The sequence below is a fragment of the Manacus vitellinus genome, unplaced genomic scaffold (genome assembly GCF_001715985.3).
Source record: "Manacus vitellinus isolate BGI_N305 unplaced genomic scaffold, ASM171598v3 scaffold_5_pilon, whole genome shotgun sequence".
In the NCBI taxonomy this organism is placed as follows: Eukaryota; Metazoa; Chordata; class Aves; order Passeriformes; family Pipridae; genus Manacus; species Manacus vitellinus.
Window position 1 is genome coordinate 33,749,852 of NW_021940682.1, and position 20,230 is coordinate 33,770,081.

Here is a 20,230-nt window from a genome sequence, read left to right on the forward strand (position 1 = left end):
TCAGCACTAACACAGGACTCACCTAAGCTTTGGTAGATGTTGGAGGAGAGAGACACATGGTGTTCAAACACATACAGAGGTGTCTATGGGCTACAATAGTCTGCCAGAACAAACGCATACCCACTGAGCAGTCTTCCAGTCACAACATACCAACTAATTTCTGCAGAAAGTAAGCTCATTTCTACTGCACTGCTGACCGAGGAGTGTTTAAATCGTACCATCACAGTTTTGGACATATTTTCCAGGATTATTAACTGACGATTAAATTATCTTCCTTTGCTGGATCTTAAGAAAGCCCCTATGAGAGATAAATAAGCATGTAAATCATTGCGTTAGAATATAAAAAATTCTTACCTATACTGAGGTCCTATTTTAACCTCTTCCTGAAAACTTTATGTTTCAGACACTATTTTTCCTCTCTGCATTTCTCTTTTGTTGCAAAATTAAAATTGCTTGTATATTTTGAAACTAAGAAGATTTAATCATATTTGATTCTTAAAACCAAAATATTTTTCTGCCTTTTAAAATGAAATCCCTTAGTAGTAAATTTCCAAAATAATTATTAGCTGTTCTCTGACACGTATCTCAAACCTCTGTCTGAGATGGAGGGGATACAGCTTTGGGTTTTTTTCTGAACATCCGCTGAAAGCGAATCTCTCAGATCAGATGTTTATCAGGTCGCTCAGGGAGGTCCCTGACAGCTCATCCCGCGGGATAAGGTCCCCATCACGCCGCTGGAGCGGGGCCTGCAGGGGCTGCGGCAGCCGGCAGAGGGCGGCCTCGCACCGGCAGTGTCCCGGGGTCCCGGGAATCGGGAAAGCACCGGCCTGGCGCTGCCAGAGGGCGGGACGCGGGACACCTCACCCACAGCTCTTCTCCGAATGCAGTCAGTCAGAGGAGCCACAGCGGAGAGTGCGAGATAAAAAAATATTTAACACAAAATAAATGATAATGATAGAAACATAGAACCATAGAATGTTTTGGGCTGGAAGGGATCTTAAATGATCATCTGGTTCCAACACATCTTTGACTAGACCAGGTTATTCAAAGCCCCATCCAACCTGGCCTCGAACACTTCCAGGGACGGGGCATCCACAACTTCTTTGGGCAACCTGTTCCAGTGCCTCACCACCCTCACAGTAAAGAATTTCTTCCTAATACCTAATCTAAACCAACCCACTTTCAGTTTAAAGCCATTCTCCCTTCTCATATCACTACAGGCCCTTGTAGAAATTCCCTCTCCACCTCTCTTCTAGGTTCCCTTTAGGTACTGGAGGGCTGCTATAACGTCTCCCTGGAGCCTTCTCCAGGCTGAACAACCCCATCTATATCAGCCCATCTTCAGAGAAGAGGTGCTCCAGTCCTCTGATCATCCGTGTGGCCCTATTCTGGATTCAGTCCAACAGGTCCACGTCCTTCTAATGTTTAGGGACCTCAGAACTGAATGCAGTGCTCCAGGTGGAGTCTCACAAGAGCAGAGTAGGAGAGGAGAATCACCTCCCTTGACCTGCTGGTCACACTACAAAATAACTAAAAAATTGTAGATTGTCACCGCTATCTAACAAGCATCTAGAGGTGGGGCATTTCTGTTAGAGTACATACACTGACTCCAGCTTTTGGAGCTTAAGATTTTCCAGCTGGGCAAGTTACCAGGGATCTGCCAGAGGATTTAGGAGAACTCTATTCCAGCCTACTTTCACCCACAAATATGTTCCTCAGGTAGCCTTGTACAAGACACTACCCATGTCCCGGGTTCCCACCCATAAAATGCAGTGAAGCTGGGAGTAAAATTGTTGGAAAGTGCTGGGAGGTGCACAGGTGCCTTACATGTACTTGTGTATGAAACATGTGGAGATGTTTTAACACTGTGCTTCACAATCACCAGGTATTTCTGAATGTATACCTATATATATATATGTACACACCTACACACAACAAGTCACTATGTGTGGTTTTCTCTGGTACACATTTGTGTTGCTTCAGGACAGGAGCAGCGCTATGGGATTACTGAAGTGATCCATTGACAGTGGCAGAAGATTCCTCAGAATGAGATGCCATTATCAATTTTCTGTTATCAATTTACCTTTGCCCTTCAAACAGGAAAAAGAAAAACAATAATACAGCTCAGTACCTCTTTCCTGTGTGAAAGCTGCTATGAAGAACGCTGTTTGATTAGATCCACCTGGAAAAGCAAGACCAACTTCATGTTTTCCATCACATGAAGAATTCCATTCCTGGCAGTTAACTTTGGTACTTACGCTTACAGGATGAGGTGCAGCACCAGTAGCATCTAGTGCACTAATCACAGGCAGAAAATACCCTCAAGCTCCAGGCAGAACATTACAGACAGAAAGTTGGGGGTTTTACTCAAACTTTATCTATCCTGGTTAGTTTCCACTTTTGCTTTGTTTTGTTTTGTTTTGGTTGTTGTTGTTGTTGTTAATAAAACCCCTTTTCTTTTTCTTATGGAAGAATCCGGAAAATTTAGAAACAATATTTTTTATTTCTTTAAAAGGCATGATTCTGTTTAACTAACTTTTTGAATAGAAAATTCTTTCAATTTTACTAAGTTTCTATATTGAGCCAGTTCCAGTTTCTCTGTAAACGGCAACATTCTAGTGCTTTTCAGTCTCCACTGTTCTCGATACCTTGGGACAAACGGCAGGTGAAAGCCTTTTCTCCCTTTAGCACATTCTCCCCGCCGTTCCCCGGGGCTGGGCAGCGCTGTTCCTGTGGCACCGTCCGGCTGGTGGCTCGCCCTAGGGCCTCACCTAACAGCGCGGGTGGGCGCCTCGCCCACTTTCGCGGGACCCCGCTGGGAGGCCCTACCCCACTGCACCCTGCTGCCGTCTCGGTGATGCCGCCCTGCCCCTGACTCAGACCGCACGTGTGCCAGGGGGCGGCTGTGCACAAACTTCGTTTCTTCACGAAGACACGAGTATCTCCGGCGACGCATTTGTGGCCGTGGTGGTTCCACCTTGACGGCCGGGGTGCCCCTGCGGGGAGGGTCAACACGGGGAGAGGGGCGGGACGCCGTGTCACAGGTCTCCTGTGACAGAGGGGGCGTGGGTCCCGCACGCTGTTCCAGCACTCGGCACTCTTGCGGGAGTGTGCGGCCCCCAGCAAGGCCCCGGGGAGGCGGAGGCGCGACAGCCCCGCGGTTCCGCGGCGGGAGGGCCTAGGGTGTGCGGGGCCCGCGAGCTGTTCGCTGCCTGCGGGCGCCGCCCTCCCCGTGCGCCGCCCCGCCGGGGCCGCCCCGCGGCAGGCCGGAGGAGGGAGGACGGCGCGGCCGGAGCGGCAGCCGGCAGCCCCGGGCGGGCCGCGTGCGGGACATGGCCCCGGCGGGGCGGCTTTGCTGCTGTGCCGCGCTTGCTCTGCGGCGCACTTCCAGCCTTCTTGCCAGCCTGCGGGGCCGCGCCGCGGCAGCCCGACACCCTCTACATTGTGGGATCGACGCCCAGCAAGCGCGGGTCCTTCATCGGTAAGTGGGGCCGCTTCCCCCGAGCGGCGGGCGGGAGCCCAGAGCGGAGCCCGGCCCGGCGGGGCTGCCGGCCATCGCGCCCCTTTGCCTTCCGCAGGCTTCGAGGAGGATATTCTGATCGTGTCCGAGGGGAAGATGGCCCCGTTCACCCACGACTTCAGGAAAGCCCAGCAGAGGATGCCCGCCATCCCCGTCGGCATCCACGCCATGAACTTCACCTGGCAGGCAACAGGACGGGTAGGTGTCGAGATGGGGCCGCGGCAAGGGGCAGGGGCGGGGGCGGCTCTGTAAAGCCGGGCAGGTGTTTCGGCTCTGGAATAGTGGCGGAAACCCCCTCCGAAGCGTGCCGGGACGGCCCTGGGTGCGGATCAGCGGCCGTTGTGCCCCTCGCCGGCCCCGCTGGGCATCGCCTCCATCCCAACGGGGCGCCGGGGCGCGGGCGGGCTCGGGGAGCAGCGAGAAACCGGCCAGATGGCTGGGAAAGTGCGCTGGATATGCGGTTGTGAGGTGCGTGGCAGAGCCGGGTGTCTCGGGCCCTGGAGAACCTGCAGGCTGGTGACGCGTGAGCCAGAGTTCACCTGGAAGACCCCAGTTGCCTGTACTTGTCATAAAATTTCATATCGGACTGTAGTTATGGGGATGCCGTTTTCTTTCGACTTTCTTTGGCTTATGGACATACACTAGAGGTTATTCATTGCTCTCTATGTGCTAAATGTGCAGGCTTAATTTGTAGTTCTGGTAAATAATAATTCTCTTCTGTAGACTTCATTTTATCAAGTTAAGTTCCAAACCCATGTGAATCTGCCGTGTACTGAGTCCCTTTGTATTCTTCTGTTGAAAAAGTAAGAATTTGTGACATACTTTCATGAAGAAACATATGCATGATTTGACACACTGACAACATATGTTGAATTTGCATAAAGCTGAAACTTTTTAGCATACATTATCATGGATACAGAAAAAATCATGGTGACATAAAAGCCATGGATAAAATTAATTCATGTTTACAATGCTGAGCATTGATTTTATATAATAAAGAACTTGTTAGTGATTAAGCAATATTTACATCTAATTACTCGGTGAAAATTGGTTGTATAATTCAGCTAATTGCAGTTTCACAAATTTGGTTGTGGTTTTGGTTGTTTGAAAATACTCTTTCTAGCTACAGAATTTGTTTGGCATTGTCTGAAGTGTTGTCCGAGGCCTTGCAATTTTTGCTGTCCTCACAAAGCCTCTGAGTTTAGGAAATGCTTCACCACCTCCTGTAGAGGGGGGGGGGGAATGTGGAGAGACAAAACTTGCTCACAAAGGCTAAATGACTTGTTCAAGGTCTTTGGCATTCCTATCCAGCTTTACAGAGAAAACAACTTTATACGCCAAGGGTTGGCATTTAGGTACCTAGAAATAATGAGTGTTTTTTGGGACTGTATTTCCTGCTCCATTTCTCTGCCAGCTTCAGTTGATGTTCATGATCAAACTAGCTCTTTTTGGAAAGGGCAATCAAGGTGTTAGACTGAACCCTGTTCTTCTCTTGTATTTCTTTCTTGTGCTCTCCTGTCCCTCCTCTGCTGCCTACATGTGGGTCATTAGAAAAAGATGGTTCTAACACTGATGTTTGTGAGAAGACTCACAGGCTTAAAGACAGTATAGGCAAATGTTCTGCTTAATGCAACTTGCAGGACAAAATACCTTCTGAGCAGTAGCAAAGCTGTTTAACCCATTAGTCCTCTTCCTATTTTCTGAATTACTGAATTCCTCATAGACAGAGCATAATTACTAAGTGAAATACCTAAATGGTTAAATTAACATTATGTTTCTCCAGAATTTCCAATATTTTATGAGAGGAAGAAATGAGTACAGTTTTACTTTTTTTTCCCAATGTTCTATTTTGGTTTTAAGTATACACGTTCTTAAAAGTTTCCACTGACACATCCAGGAAAGTGCTAAATACTTGCTACCTTTATTACCTATACTTTTTTATGGAAATTTTTTAAGTCAGGGAAGAGGAAATGGGAAGTGGAAATGAGGGGAGAGGAGGAGAGAAGAGGAGGAAAAGAAGGGAAAAAGGGAAAGAGGAACAAGAAAGGAAGAAGGAAAAGAAATAGAAACTAGTCCTTTTTGAAAGAAGGAAGACATTTGAGATGCTGAAGTACTAGCCTGCTTTCTGTAAAACAGCTGTTGACTAACATACAGTTGCCTCCTGTTTGGTAAAACTGAAATATTTCTTCTGAGTCTTCTGCCTTAGAGACCTCTTAACCTCATATCCTACTTGAAATGTGAAGATGTTTCTCTGGGGTTGCAAGGTTTTGGTGGCTCTCAGTAGCCTTAAGGAATGACTAGACCCTTTTTGGATCTATAGATAGACTTCTGAGTAGGTACAGGAGATCCTGTCTATGGCGTTACATAGTTCCTAGCCCTGATATCAACAAGATAGGGGAGTGAGAGAGCAGCTGAGTGAGTGTCTGGCAGCTAGACAAGATCAACCCACCACACCTGGGATCTCCAACAGGGCACCTTGCATCCTTGTTTACACCCGTAAAAAGTGGGTATAAATATCATGTGGGTAGATTTCATCTGCCTGCTCCTGGGACAAATAATGATCCAAGTTCTAGGTGAGTAAAAAACCAACCCAGGGAGTGGCAATGCTTCTCAGTCCTGCATTGCTGAATATTCTATTTCAAAAATGTCTGCCGAAAGGCACATTTTAAGGACTAGATTATACCCGTATTCTGTGTAAACTGAAGTGGTAAAAACCTTCTGCATTTGGATACTATGTTTCTGATACAGTGGTCTCTGTGTCCTGGATACATTTTATGTGAGCAAGATTTTGTATGATAAACAATTAAAACCATTTTCTCTAGAAAACATTAACCAAAGAAAAGCATTAGTTGCTTTTAGTTTATAGTCCATTACTTCTAATTAATTATTAGAAAATATAAAAGGAACCCCAAAATTTAAGGGTCTGAAGGTACTGAAAATAGTTTTTTTCTAGTGAAGTCAGGATGAGCCAGGGGTTACAAGAAGGTTAAAATACTGCAAAATGGGATTGTCATGTTTTTATACACTTTATGCTTTTACCTATGAATTTCAACATAAGATTACAGATGTTATATTCTCTTTAGAAAAAAAAAAAGTAATCTGGTAAAATTGACAATTACAAAGATTGCTCCTTGATTTAAAAGGTTTAAAAAAGCAAAAATCAGTGTTAATATATAGTATACAATAAGCATCTGTGTAATCACTAGAGCTCACTGGTGTGTTTCTTGCTCTTATTCCAAATGGTGATGTTGTCGTCTGCAGAAAATTGAGCTTATAAACTTTCCAGTGAGACCTTATCATGCTGACTAATGCTGTGGCATGTTTCACTGTGCCCACCAGTGGAAGGTACCAAAGATTGCAGTGATAACATCATCTCTACAGCATTTAGGAGCTTATGGCAGGTATTTAAGCTCAAAATCCACAAACCCCAGTATGTATGCTTAACTTCCAGTGAGACTTCTGACAGCAATACAATGAAGTTCACATGTGAGTGAGCACTGGTGGGAGAGAACCATATTAAAAAAAAAAAAAGTTGATTAGTGCTCAGTGACAGAGCAGCAACCAGGTTCATTTAATAGACAAGGGGTAAAAAAAGAAACCGAAAAGCAAATTGGAATTTTTGTTCTGTAGCAGTCACTGGTCTGATCCACAGAAACAGTCAGTCTGGGCCACAACCTGCCCATGCTGCTTTCTTCCTTTCAGATATGGGAGAAGTATTTGAGGTCAAATGAGTTATTGTAGCAGCTCACTTCCCACTCCCCACTGTTATGAGTACCCCACAGCTCCTCTCCTAGTGCATGGTTGAATGCATGCCCATGATGTGGCATCTGAAATAACTCTCAAAGAGTAATTGATAACCTTGAGTAAAACAAAAAGATGCCCAGCTCTCAGAAAAAGGGGATATATGTCATCAGTGCATTTTTTAGTATTGTTTCTATATTGTAAAGTGAAGGTTAGGAATGCTATATAATTAACAGCTCCTGGAGGCTAATTCTGACCTCAGCAATGTGACCATCAACACTGAATAGCTCAGTTGAGTTTTCTGGAATTGGCTTATATGGCTGAGGTGTAACCTGACCGCGAAGGTAAAATGGAATATCCAGCTATGCCAGGAGAATATTTGTTTCCTGCCCAGAGAAAAGCTAACAGATCACCAGTTTTAAGGCATTAGTGATGCAATAGGGTGCTCCATTCAAACATGGCTATTTCCCTGATGAACTGAAAGAAATGAAAAAATATTGAATTTCAGAACATGTAATTGTTCAAAGCAAACTTTTCTTCAAAGAAACTGCTGAACTTTTTGTAAATATCTTATTCATACCCAGTGATTACAGTGATGCTTTTCAGTTTAAAAAATGTCTTATATGCAAAATTTAAGGTTTTTTTCCCCAGCAAAAGTATGGCTGTTCTCAAAATTTGGTCAAAGTAATTGCATGAACTCGCCCTCTTGGGATTTACAGTAGTACCTTCAGTGTGGTTTCCCGTCACCAGACAGGGGAAATACTTTGTTTTCAGAGCTCTATACCAAAATTTCCATGTGGAATGTGAAGATGTTTACATATTGTGAGCATGATTTTTAGACAGGGAGTTCTCATATCAAGAGCACAGCACCAAACCTTTAATATTTAGATTCTGCTCAGCTGTGGTATTTTGCATCTCTGTGTTGTAGACATGCCACCAGGGATCAAAGTAATACTGTGGAGATCCCACTTTCTTAGTAAAGCAGGCATGTGCCAGCCATCTGTTCTATCTGCTGATAGAAAACAGCAGTAAAGTTTCTCAAAGTTTTGCCAAGAAGAAAAGGGGGAGGGATTTATTGCTCAGCAGAGATGAGTTACAAAGCACCTTGTAGTGTAACCTACATCTGGGTTCCATAGTAATTTACATGGTATATGTGTAAACTACACAGTTATTCTTTTTACACAGCAGTGTAAAGCTGTGTTAAGTAAACCATTCTTCAAGATTTTCATTGTTTATCCTTTCTATAAATATTCTAATACAGTTTTAGCAAAAAAACCCCTAGAGTAATAAAATATTTTCACTACTTTTACAGTAGTGGCCACAATGTACAACGTAACTGTTGAAAAGCATTGGAACCAACAAGGACACCCCAAGCTTCAAGACTGTATTTTGTGAAAATGTACAGATTTCGCTCCCTGTGTTGCTAACAGCTTTCCTGAAATATAAATCCAGGCTGTGTTGCTTTCCTCTTCTTTGTGGAAGTGAAAATGTTTTCTGTCAACATCACTTCTTTTTTTACAGACAGTTTCACAGGTATGTTCTTAGTGGTCTAAAGTTAATGCCATTACAAGTAATGCCACTGAGTAAAAAGTAAGAGCTAACTAGAAGAATTTTTCATGTATTTAACATCTTCTGTTGCTTTCCAAAGAGGTTTTTTGGGTATCTACAAGAATGATTGACTTGCCAAGTAAATTACGTACATACAAAGCAAATGTAAGAAACCACACTTTTCCGAGGGTATGCAGATATGTAAGGAATATGATGCTACCCAGAGCTTTCAAAACTGATATGTAGTAGATATTTGCATCATGTTGAACAGAGTTTTTGGAACTGTATACCTTAGCTCAGAACAGTGAGTTCCTGATTAATATTTTTAAAGCTTTCAAGAAAATGCATCTCAAAATATCTTTTATTTTACCTCCCTGTGGCTTTACACTTGGTTTGCCAGGGTTTGTTCTTCTTTTATTTTCCTTTTTGTGTACAAATTCCACCTTTTGAAAGATGCTATTTTACTTGCATTAGTTTCTTTTATTCTGCTGTTCTACCATATTGGATTTTTTTTGTTATGCTGGGAGGTTGTTGCTTGCTTGTTTGCTTTTTAACTCTTTATTTGTGGCCAAGCTCTTCACTATATCAAACTGTAGCCCAGACATGGTGGAAATGTAATATGTCCCTCTACAGGCTGGCAGGGCTCTGCCTGCTGCAGCCCCCGGAGGCTGTTGGCACACTGCTGCTTCCTCGTCAACTTGGTGTCCATCAGGATCTCCAGGCAGTTTTCTACTAAGTTGCTTTCCAGCTGGTCAACCCCCAGCATATACTGGTGCCTTGGATTGTTCATCCTCAGGTGCAGGTTATTGCACTTCCCCTTGATGAACTTCATGAGGTTCCTCTCTGTCCATTCCTCCATCCTGTAGAGGTCCCTCTGGATTGCAGCAGGACCTTCTAGTGTATCAGTCACTCCTCCCAGTCTTGTACCATCTACAAAATTTTGAGGGTACACTCTGTCACAAAGTCCAGGTTATTAATGAAAATGTTAAACAGTATGAGACCTAGTATCAACCCCGAGGTACACCACTAGCAGTTGGCCTCCAGCTGGAGCAGTCCACCTTTCTTATGTAATGCCAATTCCTTGCTTCTTCTGTGGGAGTGTTGTGGGAGACAGTGCTGAAGGCCTTACTGAAGTCAAGGTCCACAAAAGCCACTGGTCTCCTCTCCCAAGCTAGCTGTTAACGAAAAATGAGCCAGCCAGGAACAAGAAACTGAGACTGGCTTGTACAAGCACAGTAAAGCAGCAAACCAAAATCTGCCTCAAAAGAAAGGAATATAGATAAAGCAAATACATACTGTTGTACAGAGGCACGAGAAGACTTTATCCAGCTATGATACCTGAAATCCACCACAGTATGTGGATTCATAGTCTGTTCATAGAACACCTTAGCAATGGCTTGCAAAGCTTTGGGGTGGATTTTTTTTTCAGCCAAACAGCAAGAAGACGCCTGGATTTTTTTGCATGGAGAATGAAAGTTTGCTTTGTTTTGCAACCAACTGGTGGAGTCCGTCTTGTTTGACTATACAAGGAAAAGTAGGCAATTACCTTGAGCTGCTTCAGCACTTGCTGCCATCACAGCCAAATACTTCAGTAAATAACTTGACGACCAAACTCTGCTTTCAGACCTGGTCCCACAAATCCTCCAAAGTTACCCCTTTGCCTGGATAAACAGCTAGTTAAACCCATCTGATCCTAAAGGAAATAAATATGACTGACATCAGACCTGGCAGTCTCCCAGCCTAAGGTTTTGGCCCATCACCAGGGAAAACAAACTCCCCAAACAGCAGCCCACTAATGAGAAGATCTGTCTCCAGCTCTGAAGCACAGAAACCAGTAGCAAGGGCCACAGAGGCAGCCTGTGCAATGATTGCTGGCCAGAGGAGGAGAGGGCAGGCTCTTGGACCATCCTGACCATCAGAGAATGAGTTCAGAGCCTTCAGTACTGTGATTATGAACCTATTTTTCCTCAGACCACATGGAAGACATGGAGAGATCACAGCTTGTTGATGAGCAGAAGATAGGCTCTCCCTATAATGTTTTCTCCTTGCCCTCAACTTGCAAATATGTGAATATTGATACAGCCAGTAAGAATCTGACACTTAAAACCGCATAGGCAAATAATCAAGTCCACTGAACACTTTCAGTAAGGAGTGCAAGTACCAACTTCAACCTGTTCCGTTTAAAATGCAGTAAACACTGCTTTCATTTTTCCAAGTTTGAGGCTTGGCCAGTTCTCTTCCTTGCAGATACTCTGAGAAGTAAATTGAACTGTTGAAATGGAGTCCATTTGAGTAATCGGGTTGAAACAAATTTATTTTTCCCTCTTGAAGCCACAGACACATGAAGTTGCTGCAAGCAGCTGTGTGCCTGCAGTGTTCCTTGCAGGGACTGTCAGGGAGAACAGGCAGGTTGCACAGCAGAGCACATCTGTCATCTTGTCAGAGAGGAAGGAGAGGCAAAATACAGTTACCTGGGTCTGTAATCACAAGCAACAAATGACATGCATAGCCATATTAAGAGCTGGGAAATAATTTGCCAGCAGGGCATATTGGCAGTTGCCTTGGTTGATTTGTTTGTTTGTTTGTTTGTTTATGCTGGTGCTTTTTTTTAATTTCCTTCCTTCCAGTTTTTCAAAGGAACATCTATTTAGATAGCACAGACATGATCTGGTTTCTGTATTGGCAAAGGAGCATAGCTGAAAGCTTGTGACCCAACAGGTTGCCTCCCTCTGGTCAGAACTGTGACACATTGGTATTAGATACAGGGTAGAGAAGCTTATACTATCTCTTACAGGCAGAAATTAGAAGCCTTCATCACATCAAGAGCCACATGGGTTTCACATTTATACTTGACATAATAGCAACTTTCCTTTGATGGGACAAAGTCTGTATCTTATCCTGCCTGCTGACAGAGTTCACATTTGAATTGTATCGATGTGAATACCCTGCTTAATTTATGGACCCTTTTTAGTTGTCCTGCCAAACATTTACAGTCAAATAAACTTCATAATGTTTTTAGTGTCATGATGCCACTATTACTTTCATTCCGTGATTCTATGAGTTGAAACCTGACAGTAGAATTACAAGATTTAAAACATTTCTAAGTGTGTAACATCTTTATATAATACTTTTATTCATCCAAAAATAGTGTTTTTCTCATCTTGTAAAATATAATCAAGCAGTATAAATTAATTAAAATAAATTACTGAGAAATATTTAAAAGGATGAGTAATCTGAAAGTTTGCTGACAGGAGGAATGGTGACATGGAGGCATAGAACTCACCATCTCTGCAAATTATTGTAAGTTCTCTTATTACTCCACCTCTTCCCAACCCCAACAACCTCAACAGAAACTTCTGTCTGTAGGTTTATATTGATTTATATATTCTTGTTCCTCTCTGCAAAAACTGAGGAAATTGCAGTGAGGTCTTTCCCCTTTGTGGTTTAGAGCAGGTGATGGAGCATACCCAGGGTCTTCAGGATTTCTTTCCTTCCCCAGTCCAGAGGTCTCATGAAGAGCAGGAAGCAGAAAGCCAGTTTTGTGAGAGATGAAAAGAAAGGGATGGCCGTTGCCTTTTGTGAACGTGGTATTGTGAGATTCTTCCCTCTCTGATTCCTTTATAACCATTCCCTGTTTAAACAGAAGAAAATCCCCAAACTAATCCTCTCTGCACAGAAGAGAGTTGTGCCAGTCTCCTGCTCAGACTCTGTCTGGTTATTCCCCTCAGGAGAGAGGAAGGTGGAGGAAGGAGCCAGTCTGCAGGAACTCCCCTAAGCATGATGAGGCATAGAAAGGAGGGCTGGAGCTTTTCTTATAATCTGAGCAGAATTGCTTGAAGTGACACTCAATTATGAGAGTTTCCAACACTGTTTTGCACATTCTTACTATGCCTTGACATCAAATCTCGTTTTTCTTACCCCAGGCACATTCACAGGACAGTTTACTTCAAATGCATAAGCATCTATCTGATGATAATCAAGCAGCAGAGGTGTTTACGGGAAGCTTGCTTTTCATCTCTGATTGTAGGCTTCCAGATAAGTCAGATTTTGGTAATGCTATACACAGATTAGTTCCTGTGGTAGAGTCTAAGTTATATTTCTGGCAAGCACAAGATGAGCTACTAACTACTCTCAAAGCATAGAGAATATCTGAGAACATTTCTTTGAAAAAGCAAAATCCTTGGATTAAAGTTTGAACAACCTGCATGTTGGAAATTCAACTATTAACTAAACACACATTTCAGTATATCATGGAAAGTGGATGTTTTAACTGAGATGCATTGTTCCCCTGTTGTCTTGCAGATGTATGTTTATAGCCTACATATAAATCATAATTTTTCTGAAAACAGACTTCTATTACTTTAAAAATCTGCATTTGAAATATATGTGGATATTTGCATAAGACCAGCACGGTTTGGGCTTGACATTTTTTTCCATACGTATTTCCCCAAAAAACATTTCTAATGAATCTTGTGGTCAGCAAGTCATGGCATTCCAGTTTATGCCACCCTTAATACATATGAATTCCAGTCTATTAAATACAATTGAAAGGTTGCAGCAACAAACTATTACATTTAGTTGGCCTTCATGTGGAAGCATATTTTCCCCTAACCTCTGCGTGTCTTGTACTACACCGCTTGCAACCAAGTGGTTTATTGTGAATCTGCATATTAAGGTGTCCAGTTGACTGAAAGAGCCAAATTTTCAAAGATTACTCTACATTTATAACAGCCATTCACTCTGAGGAAATCTGCAGGAGCAGTTCTTTGGTTGTATGAGATTCACAGTTACAAAAGAAGCTGCATCGAGTTATGTCTCATATATGAGAATTAGTATGGGCTCGTGTTCTTAATGAGGTTTTAATGTCCTGTAAAACCAGAGTTGAGTCTGTACATACAGCATTATTCACTGGTATTTCCTGTTTTCTGACTGTTTAACTGGTGCCATAAGACTTCTTGAAACTTTTTATTAAAACAAGTGGGTTTTGTATAGCATTTCCTCTATTTCCCTAAGGAAAAAAGCAGATTGAAAGGTAGAAGGGTTAGGAAGAAAAGCTACTTTGTTCCTCAGAGATTTAAGTTTGAAAATAGTTGCATGTTGCATTAACTGAATGCAGCGTGTCTCTGCACTTGAGTGGAGCAGAGACTGAATCTCCATCCCCACACACTGGGGAGGGTGTGGGAGAGCCCCTTGTCTGAACAGAGCTGGAGAGAGCTGGTTATGTGGCACCCTCCTCAGCTGCAGCCTTCTGAGCTGTACCTGCTGCACAGTCCTTCTCTGGTACATCGTAGGAGACCCACAGGAGGGAGCCCTATGCTGGGTGCACCACCCTGATGGCAAAGGCTGTTGGAGTGTTGGGCTCACTTGGTTCAGGGTCCATGTTCCAGTGCGGTTTGCTTGAGCACCTCATGGGCAAAACCAGCAGAGCATGGGCCTTGCTTTTGCACCAGAGCAGCAGCATCCTTAGCTGAGACAAGTCATATCCTGACCAGTGGATTTCCTCACTGGGAGACTGTATGTATGGTTGCTATGGTCACAAAAGCCTCCTGGTGCAGCATCCTTGTCCAATCTGTTCCATAAGACTCTGTATGACATTTTTCTAAGACATGGCAAGAAAGCCACTTGAAAACAGATGGGCAGCCTATTCTCAATTCAGCTGCCCAGCACACCTATGTGGCCTGCCACAGTTAGAAAGACAGCACTTGGCATCTGTCTCACTTTCCTGAGAGGTGTGTCATATTCCATTTACAGAGTACAGCTCTGTGGTCATGTTTCAGACATGTTCTTGTAGTCTGAGATTACTGCAAAGAAAACCATTAACAGGAACTGCTGAAAACCTAAAGCTAAAAAAAATGACAAACCTGAGTCAGCTTGAATTATTCCAGCTGTATAACATTAATGAGCAATAACAAGATATTTCTGAGGATGGGATCATGTGTTTAGATTTTTCGTTTTCCACAGAGATAAAAAGCTTTGTATTCCCATGACAGCTCTGGCAGTGCCATTGGAAATTCATGTGTTCTACTGGGGTGTAGGTTTGGTTGGCTTCAGCAGTCCATTGGAGGAACCACCTTCTTGCGATGATTCTCGGCTTGGCTTCTTCTCCTCACCATAATGAAAGGATAATGAAATTTAACATCTGTCAACAGCATGGAAACAATTCACCTCACTTGCAGTGCCATTCTACAACAGCTTTCATCAGGCTGGCAGCTGACATTGTCTCATCTTTGTTCCTATCCCTGGTCACATATTTCCATTCTCTTTCTTGTACCAGTGCTGATATGGCTACTCAGGAAGCTGTTCTGATTGAAAACTAGCCCTACAGAAAGAAGTGATTAATTTTTAACTAGACTGCTGTCTTGGTTAGCTTATCACATGGCTGTGTCTGAAGAGGGTGGAAGTGCAACAGCGCAGTCTTAGGCTACCTTGAGCTACCAGAAATATGGCAAATCAAATCAAAACAGAGAATCAACTCCCAAACCCCAAGCATCTTGTAACTGGCAGAAATTCAAGCAGAACCAAACAAATTAACTCAGCTGACTGGTATCACAGTGAGTCCCGTTGAAAGTGACAGGGAGGGTTTGACCCACAGGCTGGTGTGCTAAGTACAATTTCTGTGCCCTGGAGTGATCACAGAATCACAAAATCACAGAATATGCTGAGTTGGAAGGAACCCGTAAGGATCATGGAGTCCAACTCTTAGCCCTGCACAGGACCATCCCCAAGAGTCACAGCATGTGCCTGAGAATATTGTTTGAACACTTCTTGAACTCTGTCAGGCTTGGTGCTCTGTGACTGCTCCCCTGGGGAGCCTGTTCCAGCTCCCAGCCACCCTCTAGATGAAGAACCCTTTTATAATATCCAACCTAAACTTCCCCTGATACAACTTCAGGCCATTCCGTTATATCCTCTCACTGGTCACCACAGAGAAGAGATCAGTCCCTCCCCCTCCTCTTCTCCTCACGAGGAAGTTGTAGACTGAAATGAGGTCACCCCTCAGTCTCCTCTTCTCCAGGCTGAACAGACCAAGTGACCTCAGCTGTTCCTCATATGGCTTCCCCTCAAGGCCCTTGACCATCTTTATTGCCCTCCTTTGGACACTCTTTATGACTTAATACCTTTCTTATGTTGTGACTCCCAAAACAATGTTCAAGGTGAGGCTGCCCCAGTGCAGAGCAGAGCGGGACAATCCCCTCCCTCGACCAGCTGGTGATGCCCCCCAGCACACTGTTGGCCCTCCTGGCTGCCAGGGCACTGCTGACTGATGTTCAAGTTGCCATCGACCAGGTCCCTTTCTGTGGCACTGCTTTCAAGCATCTCATTCCCCAGCCTGTACAAACATCCAGGGTTGCCCCATCCCAGGTGCAGAATCCGGCATTTCCCTTGTTGAGCTTCATATGGTTGGTGATTGCCCAGTCCTCTGACTTGTCGAGGTCTCTCTGCAGGGCCTCCCTGCCTTCAAGGAGGCAACAGCTCTTCCCAGCTTTATGTCACCTGCAAACTTAGTTAGTATCCCCTCCAGTCCTGTGTCAAAGTCATGTTGAAGAGAACAGGGCCCTGTGGAACCCCACTAGTGACAGTCTGATGTTACCCCATTCACTATGACCCTCTGTGCTCTACCCATGAGCCAACTGCTCACCCACCACATGATGTGTTTATCCAGCTGTGTGCTGGACATTTTGTCCAGAAGGATCCTATGAGAGACAGTATCGAAAGCTTTATTGAAATTCAAAAAGATTACATCAACTGGTAATGCAAAGAGCAGACCTGACAGCTCAGCAAGGTTTGTGGTATTGGACATTGTTCTTCTCCAGTGTTTCTTTCTTTCTGAAAGTGTTGTGGACCACACTCAGCCTAGAACTACTCACTTCATCTGTCAATAAAGACTGGTTTGCGGGATTTGGGGAATCTCCAGCAGCCTATGACTTCAGCAGAAATTATGGATTGCCAGCATATCTGGGATGTATTGAGTGACAAAAAGGACGATTTGGTCTCAGTCTGCAAGAGCAGACCAGATTTGCCATAGCTGTGCATCAAGGAATAAATTATATCTCTGATCTTAACAAAACTCTTGAATCCCAAATGGGACAGTGATCTCAAAGCAGAATATAGACTTTTGCTGTTATTAGACTCCTGCTTATTATTCATCAGAGGTAAATTTGGCTTGGGGAGGTCCCCACATTCATGTCTGAGGCTAAACTGTCCCTCTTGCATTTTCTTTAATAAAAATGATGTTAAGGTCTCTCTCTCTCACTCAATACATTATCTTGGGGAACTTTCAGCTCCTGGTCCTCTCTGTCAGGATTTGTACTGACACATGATAGGTCACATTGTCCAGAGCAAAAAAAAACCAAAAAACAAACACAACAGAAGGATACAGCTTTCATAAAATAAACCTCCCACCTTTCTGAATAGGACTTATTCCTGCAAGTGTGTTCAAAGGGTTCATCTGGAAGCTCAACTTGACCCTGAGTCAAGTCAGCAGAGTCAGGCCTATGCTGTGAATAGATTCCATCTGCACCCAGGGAGAGAGAAAGGTGGTTCAAGACAGCAGGTAAATCAGACTCTGACTGGGCTGAATTTTCTCTTGCAAGTGCCGGTCTCTCTCCTCTGAGTATACAGGAAGTCAAAAAAGAGCTAGCTTTAAAGCAGATATTTAATTTAAATGCTGGGAAATACACTGCACCTTAACTCAAAAGTCTGGATTCTGTAAGGCTGGTACTGTAACCTAGGTATGAAGCTGTGCTCACTCTGCCTGTGGAAACAGCCCAAAAGGCAGAAACTGGGGATAAGAATATACTTCCCTGGTTTACTCTGAAGATAAGTCCATCTTGCTTTGAAAAATTCAATGTATTGTTACAGAGGACATAACTATGTGGAGGCCTGTATGGTGTATGGAAATATTACATGGTAATATATGTGCACTTAGCAGAGTCTTCACTCAGTGGAAAAACAGTGTGATTTCAGGTACAATAGCAAACACAAGTTCCTTTTCAGATACACTTATCAAATATAGCGAATTTAGTTCTTCTTTTATGGTAGTATTTACAATTTGCTTTGGTCAATGGCAGACTGTAAAACAAGAACAAAATTGCATTTTCACACAAACAGGCATTTGAAAATGAATGCAGCAGATGTTAAAAGAGCAGTTTTAAAGAAGTCTTTCCTAACAACTAGTCAGGATGGAGTTGATTTTTTTTCAAAACCTTTTCACCATAACTTTTAAACACTCACTTGCCTAGAAAACAAGGCTAAAGACAATTGTGCTGAGCAGTAAATAAAGAAACTCTCACTCAGAGGTGCTGCAAACTTTCTGTCACGTGGGGACACGAAAGTGGAAGCATCCCTCTTTGACAATCTTGAAGGACTCCAGTCTGGCAAAAGCTGCTGTGAGATTTCATAACTTAAGTTCGCTGCTTACATTTTGAGGAGAGATATTTATATTTATTATACAGGAGTGCCAGTTAAAGCCAAGAGTGAAACACATGGACTCAATAAAGGCCCAGTTACGTGACCTTTGCTGTTTGCCAGGCTTTTAACTTGTGTAAGTAATTGATTACACTTTCATGAGATCATAATCAGAAGGTTGTTCTTTGGTAATGGTGTGCTAGAGGAGCTTTATCCTCAACTTCAAAGCCATCCTGTGAGGCTTAAGAACAAAGAGTTGGAAGTTTGAAGCATGGCCAAAATGAATCTGTGTGCATTATCCATGTTTACCACTATTCAAGAAGTGGATTAGCGTATTCTTCATCTGTGAGCTTTTCCTCGTCACATCAGATGAGCCACCATCTCTAAGGTTTACATTTGTGCTTTTAAAACTATTCTGCTTAATTAAATGTAGTGTCTGTTCAGATCTCCATCGTAAGTAATCTACATGGTTGTTAGTGCAATCATTTCCCTAATTGTACAGGTTTTATTGAAATTATTTGAGATTCTCTGAAAAGAACTTTCAGGGTGATTATTAATGTAAGTAAATCTATCCAAAGCTGGAAACTGCAGTCTGTAATCTATGTAAAGATGAACTCCCAGGATCAGCCAGACAAGCTTCTTACTTACTTTTCAAGCTGTGAGGGGGAGAAAATAACCTTGCAGTTTTTAATCAATGTAGATAGAGCCACACAGATGTGTTTCAGGTGGCAGTAGTAGATCTGTAGAGACTTATTTTGTAAGGAACTAACTTGCTGAGACAGTGTTTTAATTTTTTTTCTCTAAGAGCAGTAATAATTTTCCCCTTTTTTATTAGCTTTGGGAGATTTTGAACATCGCTGATCGTGAAATCTCCACTGGAGAGAGCACTGATATTTTCTGGGTGACCAAAGAATGAATTGTCCCTTGCTGTCCTGGAACAAGAATTAACTTTTCAGGAAAATAGCTTTTACGAAATCTCAGGATACCAGAACAATAAGTTTTGTTAAATATTTCCAGATAACTAAGGTTTGTGTATCTTTTACTTACTTAAAATCTGAACTCTTAATGCTCTTTCTCTTTTTGGTGTACTGTTTATTTCTCTCCCCTTCCCCAAAGCAGAGTTATTTAATATTCATCTGTAAAATATGTGAGAAAACATTTTAAAGGAAACTTGTGCACCAGGCCTGGTTCGTGCTGAGAAATATCATTCCTTGCTAGAGATTTTCAAGGTGTAATTAACTGTGCATATTTGTCAAAACTTGAATGATTTTGTCTCCTTTTAGCTTAATTTTTTCAAAAGTAACTCTGGTGAAGCTATAATAAAATACATTACAGAAAATCTTTTAAACAAAAGAAGTCTAAGTGTGCAGAGTTGTGCTCTTTTTGCAAGGTAGATGAGCGAGAAACTCCCAGACTCTTCTCAACAAGGAGCTGTAAATTTGTTGTGACTGTTTTTTAAGAAATCTTGCATGCCACATGCCTTTGTATCAGTGTGTTTTTACTTAGCATGGATCTGTTTGCCTATATGCTGCTTTCCAAGGCTTTAGCCTTGTGTAATGGCCCCACTGTCCCCACTGCAGATACCTACTGCATCAAGGGCTTGCCTCTGATCTAAACCAAAACCATATTTCCATTAGCAGGCTAATGATGGACAGGAATGTGCAATAGGCTTTTATTTGTCCCTCTGTCTCAGGTAGCCTGCTTTTTCTGCACATGATGATGACTTTCAGAGTTAATGCTCTGCTGGTATACTTTGATTTTTTTTCCACCTCTCTCTCTCAAATCCCACTCTTTCTGCCAAGCCCTTCAGCTTCCAGTCTCAGGTTGGCTTTAATGACCTCTTCAAATGCTAAAGGGTTTCCAGAGCTCAGGATCTGGTGAGAGAAAATATCAGCTCAAAGTGACTAAGTAGCTGCCCTGTTTCCCATGTCTCCCAAGGAGCAGACAACTGCCAGAAACTATGCTAAATATAATCTAAATCTAATATTTTGTGACCTCGCCAAGCTTCTTAAC

General features: G+C 42.9%; 1 protein-coding gene across 1 annotated transcript in view; it reads left to right on the forward strand.

The window, feature by feature from the left end:
- Positions 1 to 3,584: 3,584 nt before the first annotated feature.
- Positions 3,585 to 20,230, forward strand: part of WIF1 (WNT inhibitory factor 1) — a 43,000-nt gene continuing 26,354 nt past the window's right edge. The window contains exon 1 of the mRNA XM_018080243.1: positions 3,585 to 3,718. Coding sequence (XP_017935732.1) covers positions 3,617 to 3,718 — 102 coding nt within the window. The 5' untranslated portion in view covers positions 3,585 to 3,616. The remainder of the gene's footprint in view (positions 3,719 to 20,230) is intronic.